Source organism: Lepisosteus platostomus, chromosome 1 (assembly GCF_059453375.1).
Source record: "Lepisosteus platostomus isolate fLepPlt1 chromosome 1, fLepPlt1.hap1, whole genome shotgun sequence".
Taxonomy (NCBI): domain Eukaryota; kingdom Metazoa; phylum Chordata; class Actinopteri; order Semionotiformes; family Lepisosteidae; genus Lepisosteus; species Lepisosteus platostomus.
The window spans coordinates 18822058-18838549 of NC_142611.1; the positions used below are offsets into that span (position 1 = coordinate 18822058).

The window sequence follows — 16492 nt, forward strand, 5'->3', positions numbered from 1 at the left end:
CACAAAGCCTGGGGATTTTCTGTTCCTCGGTGTGGAGATGCAGAACCAGGCAGGGAGTCTAACGTCAGTACATTATTTTAGTTATGAAGTGCAGTATCAAATTCTCAAGGTTACCTACTTATCTTCCGAAGCAAAGTAGGCATTGTAGAGAATCCATATTTACCACTAGCATCCCGATAGCTCCATTATGGAAAACAAATGAGTTCAGAATTTAGTGTGATAAATAATAGGTTAACTTACCGGTTTACACACTCTGAACACCTACATGCAAATATATCGGTATGCGGAATACACTATTTGTTATGGATCTCTACATAATTCACATTTTATATTGGGGGGGGGGGGGGGGTTATTAAATCTAAAAAAATCTAATTTTGAATGAAAAGATAAAACCTCAGTGAAAAGCAAAAAGGGACTAGAAAAGGGTCATTAAAGACTTAATAACCTGAATTAAATTTGCAACAATGTTTATTTGACTACAACCTACAGTCAAAATAACTGCAACACCTAGCAGTGTTACCTCTGTCGGTTTATGCTCTATCGTTTATCGACGATAGACTGGAATGGTCTAAGAACATCGAGGCCATCTATAAGAACGGACAGAGCCGACTTTACTTCTTGAGGAGGCTCAGGTCCTTCAATGTGTGTAGTAAGATGCTACACATGTTTTATCAGTCGGTGGTAGCGAGTGCCATTTTCTACGCAGTGGTGTGCTGGGGCTCTGGGATTAGAGCAGTAGATTCCAAAAGGCTGAACAAGCTCATCAGGAGAGCGAGCTCTGTCATTGGGTCTGACCTGGACCCCTTGGAGGTAGTGGCTGAGAGGAGAATGATGTCCAAACTGGAGGCCATCATGGACAACTTCTCCCATCCCCTCTATGACAGGCTTGCAGGAATGAAGAGCACGTTCAGCAATAGACTGATTCACCCACGGTGCGACAGGGAGCGCTACAGGAGGTCATTCTTGCCGTCTGCCATAAGACTGTACAACGCATCCACCTTGCGTCTTGGCAGAGGCAACAGCGACAGTGACCTGTTTCTGGACTAAACGCATATACACATATACTGCTACATCTGTTCTCTTTCTTTTTCTTTTTCCCGTTTACAACCACTTTTGTGCAATATATGCCAGGGACCTGTGCAATACATTTATATTTATATTTATATCTATGGTTACATCTATATTTATATTCATACGTGTGATACGATTTTCTGTGTACTGTTCTGTTCTAGTTTCCTCTTGTGTGTCCGGACTGTGAGTAACTCTTGTATTGTATTGTATGTATTGTACTATTAGTATATAATTCGTTACACTGTGGCTGTGTTGTGTGTGTTAAGCTGCTGTTGCACTGCAATTTCCCTCACGGGATCAATAAAGTATCTATCTATCATCTATCTATCTCTAACTGTGACGTGTGGCTGCTGTGTGAAATTAGTTTCTCACAGTGTGTGTCAAAGAATTGCAAGGTTAGAAAGAGAAAGGTGCGGGGTGGGAGACAATGCTCAAAAAAAGGTGCCAACCTTGCCTTGTCTTTGATTTTTGAGAAAACCATCCTAATAGGGAATCGCTCTTTGTGAAGAGAACAGTGACACCAGGTGGACAAGCAGAGTGCTAGCACTGGGCACAGCTGCGCAGCTCCATTTCAGCACAACAAAGCACAAACGTGTAGTGTGTTTTCTGCCTTGGTAAATGAAATGTTGGTCTTAAAGTGGTTTGTTTGTGTGCTGAATTTATCAGAATTTGTAAAAAAAAAAAAGAACAATTCATTTTCTTTAAGCAAAGCCCTGTGCACCTTTCACAACCTGGCAGCTTTCACAACATACAGTAAGCTTAACATTTTTTTGTGCTTCTGTAGACCTGTTACAAAACAGAACACTGGTTTTGAAACTTTCAAACATTGCAGAAGTGATAACATAAAAGCGTCTGAGGGGGAGCAGGCTTGATTGTTTTGCCTAGACCTTGGAGCCTCCTGAGCGGAGCTTAGCATGTTCTCCCCCACCTTTACGTGGGTCCATCCCAGGTGCTCTGGTGTCCTCCCGCTTTTCAAAGATATAGTGGCTAGGCTAATCTGTATCTCTGAAGTGCCCCTGTGTGGTTGTGTGTGTGTCCTGCAAGGGACAGGCATCCAATCCAAGGTGAAGTGTTGTCTTGTGCTCTTTGCTTCCGAAATAGGCTCCAGGATTCTGCAAACCTTACCAAGATAATGGGCTGACATATTTTACCATTTGAGGTACTATTTTGGGACAATGAACTGAGGTCCTGCATACTTTGCACACTTAAAACCCTAAAGCACTTTTTGAAAGAGTATTGTTGTTTACTTTTGTGTCCTGGAGAAATTCTGCCCCGGCCTACTTAATGTTCCCATTTATTTGAATTGGTGACACAATTTCTCTGCTTGGTCATAGTGCAAAGAGCACTTAAAATGATAAAAAAGCCCTTAAATGAAATATTAAAGTAAATATTTTCATGTGGTAGTTGAACCCAAGTTGAACCCAAAAATAAAGACCTTTTACAAAAAGTTGTTCAATGCTAATAAATACCCTTTCTTTCTTGATTATCTTTCCTTATTGTAAATTATTAAAGATTTCCCTTAGAATTAGAGAAAATTGTTCAAATGAAAAGGGGAACTAAAGAAAATGAAGGGAAAAGGAGTGTGCATCCGCCTTCTTACTCTGCATTGTCAGAGTACACACAGATCAAGTCTGACCTCATGACTAACAGCTCAGCAGCGCAATAGCTCCAGATCAGCTGAGGTGTCACTTACTGTAAGTTAGATGTTGTGATCATAAATAATTATCGTCTTAAAACAACAAAAAGCCTTACTACAGCTCTTTCTTTCTTTAGAGAGAACTCGTTGGTCTTTTTTTTGTAGACTGGCACCACTACAGCTAAGGCTAGTGCCCAACTAGCCTTAGCTGTAGTGGTGCCAGTCTACTGTTACCGACGCCTTCAGCCAAGCCCCTCAAGAAACAGTGAGATGTGTCTGTTGATGCGTCCTGCTCACCGATGGAGGACCAGGAGGGTCCCTGCCAGATGTCATTCAGCTGCCAGTACAGAGCGCCCATTGTGTGGCCCTTTCCCTCTCGGATCTCACTGCGGCTCCGGAGGTAGAATTCCGTCTGCATCTTCACACACTGCGCCTGCATCACCTGTGCACACACGCAGAGGAAGGGGCTTACAGATAGCAGAGGAAGTAAGACATCGAAACACATCATCCAATAGTCTGCAGATCTGCCAGAGAACTCCAGTAGTTCAGTAGCTGTGGTTAGTTCCGTCTGAGAAATTTAACCATGGAAGCTACAGTGATTACAAAAACTTTTTTTTTTTTTACTTTCAATACAATTTGTATTTTGTGATTATGACACTAATGAAACAGCAAGCAGGGGAGCGCTACTTTTTTAACCCATCATGTTCTTGTTGGTCTCCTCTGAGTGCTCCAGTTTTCCTTTATCACTGTACAAAGACATAAAAGTAGCCTAATTGGCCTCTGGGAAAACTGGCCCTGATGTGAGTGTGTTTGTGTCTGTCTGCTCTGTGATGGACTGGCGTCCCAACCAGGGTGCACCCTGCCTTGCGCAGGGCTCTGGCTCTCCCACAGCCCTGAATTGGAAGAAGTGGTTCTTCCAACTGAATGAATGATCAGTACAAATGTAAGATATGTTTTAAGTTGGGTAAATTCATGCATTCAATCATTAGAACAATAACATACTTTGTACTGTACTCTGTAAGTTCAAGTGATCACGTATTGTTTCAAAATGTTGAGATACATTGATTTATGTAATCTTAGGTGTCAGTACGTGACTTATACTGTAGCACTTTGAGGAACTAACAGCATGATATCTGTCACCCACTGAATTCACCAAACTCTTTGTTTAATCATTTCCGATTCTTTGTTGCAGCTAATGAGTTCTTTTGAGTTATTTTTTCAGCAGTAAAAAGTATAATTAATTGGATATAGATCCCAACACTGACGTATCCAGCCTAAGACTGTCCTCTTTTCTTTCCCTCATGAGATCCTTGACTACATTAGCAGTATGATTTGGGTCACTGTTATGTTGTAGGGTGATGCAACTTGAAATAAGTATGGAAGATTTTTCTTTTACTTAAAATGATACCTATAATAACCATGGTTACCTTGAGGTAATGCATTACCAACTGTGGACTTTACAGAAATAAATAATCCAAAAATTGTAGTAATCCAAAAGTAAAATGCATTGTACTTATCATTCATATTAATCACATGATCACAAATACAAATCACTTGACTGAAAAACAAAAATAATAATTTTGACTTTCCAGTCCTAATACATTTTGATGGCACTATAGATAAAAAAACTGCAGCGTACAAGGCAAGCAATTAATTTGATTTAAGAGATAAGAATAAAGTCATACAGGGTAAACCGCATGTGATGTTTCTGAAGCTCTATGTTGTCAACAAAACAATACTGTTTATACAAGGCTCGATTAATACATCTAGAGAACCTGTAATAAACTTGCACAATGTTGAATAATAATACAATGTAGTCTGTTATACTTTAAAATGAAAGATGAGCACAGAATTTAATAAAATTCTCAAAACCTCATATTTTCCTCATCAGAGTAGGGTATGTCCAATTTGCAAAAACAAAAATAATCTTTTCTACTTTAACTTTGCTGCTGTACTGCAGATAGCTCCTGAACAGCTAAAGAAACATAGAAAGCACTGTCGACCAACAGCTTTCAGCATGTGCCAGCATCCCAGCAAATTCCTTGCAACTGTAAGGCTGACATACAGAGACTGTACTTAGCTCCCAAGCTGCCTATTCAATAGAGGAGATGAATTGACATCATTCAGCTCGGACTCCCCTCTCTCTACCACATGCAGAACCACTGATATTTCTGCTCTGTTCCCCCATTCCCCTCTCAGGAAACCACACTTTTCTGTTCAGGTGCATGAACAGGAACCTTACTAGACCTACTTTCATACAATACTAAAATGTTACTAGTCATATACTGTACATAAGTGGAACAGTCTGGGCAGAATGCTTTGATTGGCAGGATGGTAGCAGTGCCTGTGCTGAGTCTGGATGCTACAACCCATCACCAAAAAGCCAAGAGTCCAGAGCTCTAACCACTACTCCACACTGTCATCATACTTGAATACCTTTAAGGACTCAACTGTTCTACTCAAGGATTTGGGTCCTTACAAGCACCTTTCACTGAACTCTGTTCTTTTTCCTGTCCATGTGCAGTGTACTGCAGTCATATGCCTGGCCATATAGTATGGAGCACAGTGGTTTTGTTTCATCATGTAATGTAAGGCACTAGGCTAAACTTAATACAGTAGTTTGCTAGACTAGTGGTTCCCAGCTATTTTGAGTGACACTCAGTCATATGTGTAATTCTAACAAACTTTCAAATGAATAAACTGCCCTGGGTAAACATTTGTAATTTAGTCCAGCTAAATTGTGAAAATTCCCTGAACAAATATAAATGAAAAACATGGCTGGTACTGTTTCTCTGACTTCAAAGATGGGGTATCAGGGTGGAGCGATGACGATTTTGACTTGGATGAAGTGGTTAGAAAAATGGATGGATGGATATCTTAGAAGTAAAAACTCAGAAATTGGCCATCAATCAGAATAATGCATAAATTACTACCACTATTAGTTCTTCTGAATTAAATGTATATGTCTGTATGGAATAGTCACAAAGTGACTTTATAAAGAGTAAAATACAGAAAAATAAGCCAATACCCTTTTTCCTAGACAAGCTATCTGTAAATGCTAAAAATGTTATCACTACATAAGACCAAATCAAACAACTCCACACTAGAAATAACAGGCAAAATTAGCCAGCAAGGTGATTGGTTCTTGGGCTCCAATGCCTTGACAGTCACCTGCGTGAGAAACAACGTGTCTTTATAGTGCTGCAGGGGATCGGGTGATGCAGGCAGGGAGAAGTGGAGACTGGCCTGCTGTAACATCTCCTTGTTCCCCGAGAGGTGGTGCTGTCGGTGATCGGTGAAGTTACTGGAGTAGCTCCAGTCCTCTGGTGCAGATATCTGGGGAGTTACAAAGAGTCACAGGAAGGAAAAGCTGGCTCACACAGAAACGAGCATGATGAATAACTGAGTAACGCATGGACACTGTATCTGCTCTTAAGAAGTCTTAGGTTAGTCTGGGAGTAACGGCAACTCAAGCTGAAACCCTGGAGGACTGTAGAGCCTTTGGTATTTGATCCAATCAAGACCTCTTTTGGTTATGATTGGATGAAAACATTATTCTCTTCAAGCCTAAAAACAGATTTAGAGATATTGTAGTTTATGATCAGGAAATTGGCTGACATTTTGTGGAATATCTCCTTATTCATGGCATATTATTAATGTGTCTAAACATCTTGCCCGGACAGTATGACAAAGTGCACTGACTTAATCCAGCTTCCGATACACCAATGGCACTAAGGGCACAGGACTTTTGTCTTTATCATAATTGACAATCAACAGGTTAAATCATCTCATCACCTGCATGCAGTCAGCATTCTCGCTAATGAAAATTCAAACACAATTATACCAAAAACATTTAATGAAGATTCATAATTTGCTCACTCTTCAGAAACTTAAATGCATTTTTATAATTCATATACTGTACATTACATTCATTATTAGTTTTTTCTTTAATCATAAAGAACTCTTATTGCTACATCTTAATGCTGTATTCTAATAACGTCTCTAAGAAGAGCAATACAACATTTTTTCCCACTTAAAGACAAAATTATTATGGTGAAAAAAGGACGTGCTTGTAATTGTACTCATTTAGATAATTATAGGTGAGGAGTGTAGGACCTTATCCATTTATTTTTAATATATTAATGTTGTAAAAGCACTATTTAGGACTATAAACTGCACAGTTGACATGTTGAGAGGAGATCTTTACACCAATGAATTTCCTCCACACTAGGAATCAAGTCCTATGAAGGTTACCTTCAGCTGAGCACTTCTTTAGAATTAGTTGAGTGATAACCAATTCCTCTACCGCCAAACATGTTAAATTAACACTGCTGACCGGAGTTTTGAGATTTTAAAAATGTTTACAAAACAAGGAAAGAGATGGCACAAGTAGAAAAAAAGAAAAATAAAGATCATTTGAGTTTAATTACATGTCCCCCGAAGGAAAACAGCAATAGAGTTTCATAGGTCGGACATAACATTATTAAAGAAAGCAGGTTTTACCTTCTGCAGTGTTGAAAACGATGGCCAGGACTGAAAGCCATATTCTGATGCAAACCTGGTCTTGGGGAACAGTTTCCAGTCCCAACAATCTTCCACATAGCTGTAGAAATGGGTGTCTCCGTAATGGGGGTCATATGGGTTCTGTGCTATCCAGCCCTCCTGTACAGATTCATCGCCATTGGTGGGGCTGGAGGCGAGGAAAGGGCGGCTTTTATCTTCCTAGAATTAAAAAAAAAATAAGCAGAGTATTTTTTAGGATAGTCTCCAGCCTTGCTCCTGCAGAGTAAGCAATGTAATCACTAAATGAGTTCTGTGTGTTTTCAGATACTGTAGTCCGTACATTACAGAGACATTCCTGAAGTACAGAAAAAAGTTATTGAAAAATGACTTTTTTTTAAATGGAACTGGAGTCCCAGTTCCTCAGACTGGTAATTAAATCTCAGCAAATGAGGGAAGAACATACAAACTGCATGCAGACACCACTCCAGGCCGTGAATTGAACACAGGGTCCCAGTCTTGCAAGGCAGCAATGCTATCCAGTGGGCTACCATGCCACCCTCAATGTGATCCATTTATATTTATTTTTACTGTGGCTCTTATTTTTGTGTGTTGTCACACAATTCAAACATATTTCAAGGTCCCCCTTAGAAACTAGTAACCTCAAAATCTAATAGTATTTGACACTGTTTTAGGGGTTTGAACATTTTAATGTAACTTGAATTGCATTAATTCTAGGAACTGAAGCATTCTTTTATTGTCATTAACACAAGGTGATATTAACTACTGGTCCTCAGTAGTACTGTATCTGAGTACACAGATCAATTATCTTCTTGACATTTGTACTAATCTTCTCACTAAATAACCTTGTTTTATCCTGTTGTAATTTAATGGATCTCTTCATATTAGGAGTTTTGTGGTACTGGTGTAGTACTTCCGTGTTGCTACACTTACAACTACACTCTGTTGGTTAAACAAAAGTGAAAGCAGTCATCACATGAGTAATTTCAATGAGAAGAAACCCCAAAAGAAATAGGGGAATACTGCAATGTTGCAAGTACCTTGAGGTGTAATTTTAATTTAAAAAAATAGTAGCATGAGAGCCTAATCACCTGATATAGATGTATAGCTATAAAAATATTAAAAATTTAAAAACATGTAGTATTGAATAACATATGCTGCATCTCAATGGCTCTTTAAGAAAATTCTGAATTCAGATGTTTCCATTAAGAACAATCAGTGAGTGTATTACCGCTGTACAGAGAATCCGTTTTTATAAAGGCAAGAACGATCACATCAGTAACACAGTAGTTAAATCTGTTCCGTATTGAAGTCTCTGGAAGATATCACCATTTAAAAAATGTGAAAAGAACTATGCTAAAAAAATCCAGGAAATAAAAACCTAATGTGATGTTAAACATCTATGGTTGCTTTGTTCAGGGCCTAGACAACGGACGACAGTTTAAAAAGTGAAAGAGGAAATAAGACCTTTTCCATTTCATATGATATGGTACTTATCAACTTTTAAAATGTCCAAACAGAATTTTGAAAACAGATATATATATAAGGGGGTTATTCCCTCAGCTTCTCCAGAACTCCAGAATAAGTAGAAACAAAAAAATAAAAATGTAATGCATTTTTAACTGAGCTAGTGTCTATCAACAATGACCTGTTACAGAACAGGGGCAATTGTGTTTTCCGTACAGTTGTGTATAAGAGAGTATATCTACAGCTTCATAAACTTGTGTGAAATCTTTTTCTACCACTAGGTTACACCATTGAGACAGTCCATTAAGTACCTTAAACACTTGATAGCTCGTGCAGTGAATTTTCCTGGTAGATGCTGACACAGCTGATCCTATCTGTGATCACAGTCAATATCATCCTGCAATGGATTCTTGATTTTTATTTGTTTATTTTAAGAGTATACTCACAAAAAATGCAACTGAAAATACCATAATTAGAAACCAGAGCAAAATTCCAAAAATAAAACATGGTCAGGAGTGCTGAATAAGGCTTCTGCAATAATAATGTCAGACAACAAACAAAAAAAATGGCAACATTATATATCCATGTTTCTGGCCACTCATATAAATTAATTATGCCACTAGTAGAAGCCCTAACATGTCCAGTGGAAATTCACTTAAATTCATAAGAAACGAGCATTGTGGCAACTGCCATTCCGCCAAACAAAGGATTCACATTGTTACTCGATATGTAAAGAACAAATAAATATATGACTGAGATTCAAAAAGTGGAACCGCAACTTGAATCTGTTCGTAAGAACCTTATTGGGGATTCTGTGCTTTGGATGTTCCAGTGGTACTCAATTCATAAGCCAAAGGCACCCGTGTAGCACAACAAATATATCTTTTTGAAGTTCAAGTTCACAATTATTTGTCATTCCAGCCATATACAAGTATACAGTGGAATGAAATATCGTTCCTCCTGGTCCATGGTGCAAATACAGGCAGGACAGACAGGACACTGACATAGACATTGTAGACAGGATACACACAGTGCAAAGTGCAGATAGTGCAAATTACAAGGCAAATACATAAAACAATATACACAACACACTGGGGGGATTCAAACCCTGTTTCTGGAATTGGAGTGGGAGCAGGTAGATTCCAGGGTGTTGAGGAGCCTGACAGCCTGCGGGAAGAAGCTGTTACAGAGTCTGATGGAGCTAGCCCATATACTGCGATATCTTTTCCCAGATGGTAGGGATTTTGAGACAGATATTCATTATATTGCAAACTACATGAGTAAAATGTGACCAGGAGAGACCCCAGAAAGCTAAATTTGGTCAACTAAGCTCACAGAGTCTGATCCTGATCCCTCTATTGTAACAATATAACTTCAAGGTGTGACACCGCAGAGATAGAGATAAACGATAAATCAGTCTTTGCCTGAATTGATCTCAGATCTGCAATAAAATACATCACCTAGGTAGGCATTTGTTTTGTTTTTTTACCCATGCTGTAGCACATTATGGCTGTGGCTTTTTGGCAATGCTTGCTACAATACTACCTGGGCTCAATCCTGAGTGTAGACTGCCCTTCACCACATCACTAAAATAAAATTAAGTCTAAAATAAAAACTGTGAGACTGCCGAGTTCAAGGTTAAGAAGAGCTCAGGGTTATGTCTCTACTCCGTATACATTGTGCAATCATGTAACCAATGATACAGACTACATATGCTGACTTTCAGACACTGGAAAAGATTAACTTCTAATGGTGTACAGACAATGTCTGCCTATAAAGTTGCCATGTGAAAGGGAATACAGTCTCCATGTTCTTCAGTTTAGGAATTTAGGAGGAAGCAGATCCAGCAACAATACAAAAAAAAACTTGCATCTATACTATATATTATTGGGAAGGATGCTCGCTTTGCAAAGAGATTGCATTCCTGATGTGCACATTCTAAAAGCACATGTATGTATTGGCACACAGGAAGTGAATGACATCTTATGCAATGATAAACAACTAGATTAAAAACATCAGCACTTTACTGCAAGAGAAACTCACATAATTATACTAACACAAATCAGGTACCAAGAAAAGACAATATCATAAAGACTTATTCTACAGGAGTAAAATTAAGTCAGAATGAGCCAAATGTTAAAGCCGTCTGTTAAATCAATGCAAAGTTACTTACATTTTGAACTATTTCCCTGATGTTGTTCACGTACAGTGTCACATAATCGTTGCGGTATATCTGCCTTTTCGAAAGTGGGACGTTGAACCAGTCTGTAGCGATGGCGGCCTCATTCTCATTGTTTCCACTCCATATAATAATTGAAGGATGGGACTTCAATTTCCTTACCTAAGAAGTAAACAGAAGACAAGCTCTAGATCTTGTAGAATAGGGGTTGGCAATGTGCAGCATGCAAGGAGATTCAAACACAGAGTGAATTTGTTTGACACAATGACTATTCAGAAACCAGTCAGAAAATCATCTGAATTTATAAAGATTCAATTCAAACAACTGAGCAGTGATAACATTTATCATGGAGTTAAACTTTATTAAAACAAAGGCACCTTGACAACCATTTAAGTACTCTTCTAGTATTTCCAAGCACTAAATGAAACCAGTTAATGCACCTGATGATTATACTCGGAAATCAATTCTGAAGTCTCTAAGTGAGTATGTGTCCCACAAAGACTGTGAAGGATACAGTCCTGTCTTGCGCACAGTGGTTTGGGGATAAACTCCATGTTGTTATGACCCTTACCGGTAAATAAGTTGCTTTATTATAATGGATGAGTGGACAAACACTGAAAATTTCAGAACACGGCACAAAAACCTCACATAAACAAAACACCACAAGACATGAACAGTGTGCTGCATTTTACACAGACTGCCACTGCTGTGCATTTAAAATATAATTATTTTTCTCTAAAAAGTTTTAACCATGATATTAACATATACTCAACATTTTTGTGCCTGTCAAATTTAACTTGGAAATGATGAACAGATTGTCCCTCAAGATTTTATTTGAATAAAACCAGCACATCTCAATCACATAGAAAACTTTGATAGTTTTCCACTAAGTAAATCCTCAGCTGCTTAATAAACAGTTACTCCATGAACATTACTAAAGGCCAGTAATCACAAACTACAACTAACATTGCTAACAGGAACTTATATCAATAACAACCCACTAATGAGTTGAGCCCTGTATATTTTTTTTCTGACAGTTCAAAACATTTACATTCCTTTCTGTATTATGACAAAAATAACAAATTTGAAAATAAAAATGTTATTCATAATTGAATAATTGAAAAAAAGACCAATGATCAAAGGTATAGCTGCTAATGAATAAATGCTTGTTTATATTTGTACGATATCCCCCCACTCACCAGCTGGTACACTTACTTGTCCCCTCTACCCCAGCATGACTTGCAATATACACATAAAAATAACATGAGAACAATTACCAAAAAGGTCTATCTTGTCTAACTGTAAGCATATTTTTTTATTCCAAGAACACCATCCAGCAGATTTCCAAAAGGCCCAGGGGAATCCGTTTTCACGGTGCAATTTTACAGTAGCCTGGCTGACACACCCCTTGTCATTCGTGTAATACTGCCTCCTGTTTTCGATTCTGTATTTAGTGGCACTTAGCTTCAATTTTGGTCCTCTGGTCCCTGTTTCAATGATCAGTTTCAGAGACGGACTTTATCAGTATGTCTTGGGATTCTGAAGGCATGTTCTTTCCTCAATTTGCTTCAGATTATATCATTCTGGATAGGGATTAGCAGTTGTTGTAACTGTTTCTTTTTGGGCTTGTCCCGAAAAATACCTTTTTACGTGCTTTTTTTTATGTGCTAACATCAGGCATTGAACTGATGAATACTCCCTATATGGCCAACCACTTTGTAAACCTCTTTTCTCACTTCATCATAATTTTGTCTGATGCAAGAGGAATCTAAACTCCTTTTAATTAGATGTTTCTTCCAGGTGAATGCCACCATTTTGACATTAATAATTTATTCATATAACCTATATGTAACACTGCTATTGCATTAGACTTCACCGTAATGCAAAGGTGTTGAAATCCCTATGTCCTGCTTACTGTACAATATTTGTGGGGTTCCCACTATGTCCTCAAAATGTTTTTTGAGGACCACTCAATTTCCCTGATACCATCTGAAAATAATAATAAAATGTTTTTATAATATGGCCACAATCTTGAGCATTAAGATTAACTGGAAGACACAATGGGTTTAAACTTTGAAGTGCTACTGTATCTGAAAATCTGCACATCATGTCTTGTGCTCTTTTACTTTTATCCAAACTGAAACTGCAGTATCTTCAAAGGTTAACGGGTTGATTAGAAATGATAATACCTTGCTAAGCCTCATTAACAACAATATTAGAAACTCAAGAAGGGTTACAAACTAGTGGAGCTCATTTAGCCAATCTAGCCCAGTTGGGAGCTGGTAGTTAATTATCCATTTCTTGAAAGAAGCTGGGGTACCAGCTTAAACTTTGAGGAAAGAAGTGAAGTATTCTCACAGTTCCTTCAGAAAAAAGAAAAGGTCAAAAACATTTTATGGAACGGTTGCTTAAAAAAACGTGTTTTGAAAATGAGATGAAAATGAAGTCTGGTATTAGTAATCTAGCAATGATTGGACTGGAGTTAAAACTCTGTATATCTAAAGCAGCTGTCACTTAAGAAGTCCATGACTCATGTTACACTGTTACATAACTCTCGAGTCCCCCACAGTGTTAGAAGGAAAAGGCCCTGCCGATGAAAACAAGGTGCCACGTGCTTCTGTTGGCAATGAGCAATCGCACACTGAAGGATGAGCTCCAAAAATGGATTCTAACTGTAGTATCAAGAAGACAAAAAATCTACTTCTACTTCAAACAAGAGAGGCTTCAGCTTCCCTACAGCGCCGAGGAAAATAAAGCACTGTGAGCCAAATATAGCTTGCAGAACATGACAGTGATGATTAGAAAAAACAGATAATAGGAAGGTCATGACTGAAACATTGGAGAACGAAAAAAGTAAATCGACTCATACTGCAATAACAAATGAACAAGGTAGAACAAAGTATTCATTCACAGCAAGAACCATTTTATTATGACATGGCTGTCCGGCTGCCCTTTTTGTTGAATGTCAGACTGTTCGGTTAATTGCTTTGTAGACACAGACAGCTGTAGAACTTCAATCTCTTAGTTTTAGAAGACAATAATAAGCCAGTATTATATATTTATAAAGGGAAATCCCTTTCATAAAAAAATATTGTAGATAATCCATGTTTGTTTTTATTGTGTAATATATTATTTCCTGTTCAGTGCTATAGAACTTTTTCACCACAGCATTTTGATATTGATATATTTGCTTAGTTACTTATTTGCTTTACAAAAGTACTGAAGCAGCACTGACACTGGTAGTCCTGGGTTACCTTACTACATTATCTACTCCTATTCACTTTGAGAAGACCTTTCTATTTCTGTTTTCCTGGAATAGTCAAGATTAATAACTACAAGAAACAAAACCAGAAATTTGCAAAGAACTGACAGGGAGATCATTCATCAAGAAGGCATCTTGCCCTTGATTTAAAGTCATCTTTTGAACCTGTTCATTGTTTGATGTACGATCCAAATAAATTATAAAACACACATGGAAAGAACAGGTGTGTTTTGAATACAATTAGATCTTAGGTCACTGTTCTCCAACATGGTGGCATACAGAGCTACCAGACTCAGCTTATGTTGTGCATCCTTGATTAACTCTAAACTATCTAGCTGAGTGCTGCCAATCATTGATAAAAACACATATGAAAACATAATCCTGTAAAGCGCTTTGAGAAGCCACCTTTAAAGGCCCTATATAAAATAAAGTTTATTATTATATATTATAATGCAGCATCAATAAAACATTGCAAAAAGTTTTCATTCTCTCTGGGTTTTTGCAGTGATAGAACTAATTTGTTAATTCCTAACTAAGCAAACAGTTTAATATGGATTCCGGTCTGTTGCACAGAGTAATATTTACTTTAATGTTTTTTGTCAGTTATTAAAATATGGAGGAAATTTTACTCTTGGTGTAACACAGTTTAGTGATCCTTAGTCAATGCTGTAATATTATTGTTACGTAGCAGGTATTTTTTAGCTGAATTCCTAAAGGAAAGTAAGTCACTCTGCTCTCCTCCCCACTGATAGCTGGTGTGTAGTGAGTGTTCTGGCGCACTATGGCTGCCATCGCATCATCCAGGTGGATGCTGCACATTGGTGGTGGTGGAGGGGAGTCCCCATTACCTGTAAAGCGCTTTGAGTGGAGTGTCCAGAAAAGCGCTATATAAGTGTAAGCAATTATTATCATTATTAAGTGAGGGGATAACATTCTGTATAATATCTACAAACATTTATATACATGCATTTACTTTATTTTTAATTTCCAGATTCCAAATTATTTTAAAAGCTGACCTTAGTGGTATAATTGCAAAGAAATACATATAGTAAGCCCCACAGGTAGGCAACACAATTTTCATAATGTGAATTCAAAAAAGATATTAATGGAAAAACAAGTCAGGCCAAATACCTTTTAAGACCCATTGTTCTTTATGGAGTTAATGGCTTTGTTACAGGAAAAAAGTTGAACTGTTCAAGAGAACAAATTGATCAGAACCTAACACAGGATGAAAGCCTGACCTACTCAAAAAATTATTTAAAAATAAACTTCACAGGGGAAGGTAAAATAATTAAAGTATTTGGGAAAGACAAAAGAACAAGTGAAGTACTGTATAAGCAAGGTCTATGATAAGAAATCTATGGCACTCTTGAGCGTCCTTCTTTTTTTCCCCATCAAAACAAATCCAGCAGGTGAATATTGCAACCAAGTTCAATGTCTCAGCTCAGATGTCTCTGGTTGGCCTTTCCAGTTCAAGCTCAGAAAAGATTACAATTGAGCAGCGGCACAATAAAAGCTTACTCTGCCTTTCCTTCCCGGATTGCTGAAAGTGTTGTTTGCATCTTATCTTTCCCTAAGGACTTCCATCCCTGAAACAAACACCCCCACACAGAGAAACTCTTTATTATTTACTCCCCTTATTGTTTTCTGTCAACCCTGGGTACCACTTACTTGATGAATAACTTCTTCTCTCACCGTGGTAATAAAGCTTGATTCAGTGGGGTATAGTGCGCAAGCAAACATGAAGTCTTGCCAGATCTGAAACACAAAAACAGTGCTGACATTTACATGTTTAAATAGCAGGTCTTCAAACCCACTGCTCTAAAGCTCATGTTACAGATGCAGCCATTCAAAGTGCGCGGTACAAACCCATACCGGGCAAATCATTATGTCATACCGTGTCATACCACACACTGCTAAAAAAAATGGAAAAATCCAGGTACACAACACAGGTAGTAAAAAAAATATAAATATAAAATGTAATATAAAACAGCTGACCCTGGGCAGGGTATAGCTGATGATAGAACAGGTGAACACCTCTAAACTTCAGATGAAAGAACTTACGGCCATGTAGCTCAATGTGCAGAGTTTGCCTAGATGAAAAACAGGAAGAAAAGTGCAGAAATGTCAAGAAAGGACTTGCATTCATTACCATGATTCCTAGCTCGTCACAAATGTCGTAAAACTCTTCTTGCTCGTAGATGCCTCCTCCCCAGACGCGCAGTGTGTTCATATTGGCATCAGCAGCAGATTGCAGGAGGCGTCTGAGGCTGATATTTTAGGGGTTCGAAAGAGGGACTCAGAAATTGAAGCCAATAAACAATATCAATAGAGCATAAAAACTGTATATACTAAA

General features: G+C 38.0%; 1 protein-coding gene across 1 annotated transcript in view; it reads right to left on the reverse strand.

The window, feature by feature from the left end:
- Window positions 1-16492, reverse strand: part of manba (mannosidase, beta A, lysosomal) — a 46368-nt gene that overhangs the window by 4090 nt on the left and 25786 nt on the right. The window contains exons 9-14 of the mRNA XM_088626467.1: window positions 16289-16406; window positions 15808-15894; window positions 10869-11036; window positions 7211-7429; window positions 5879-6043; window positions 3005-3149 (exon numbers count right to left, since the gene is read on the reverse strand). Of these exons, the coding sequence (XP_088482593.1) occupies window positions 3005-3149; window positions 5879-6043; window positions 7211-7429; window positions 10869-11036; window positions 15808-15894; window positions 16289-16406 (902 nt within the window). The remainder of the gene's footprint in view (window positions 1-3004; window positions 3150-5878; window positions 6044-7210; window positions 7430-10868; window positions 11037-15807; window positions 15895-16288; window positions 16407-16492) is intronic.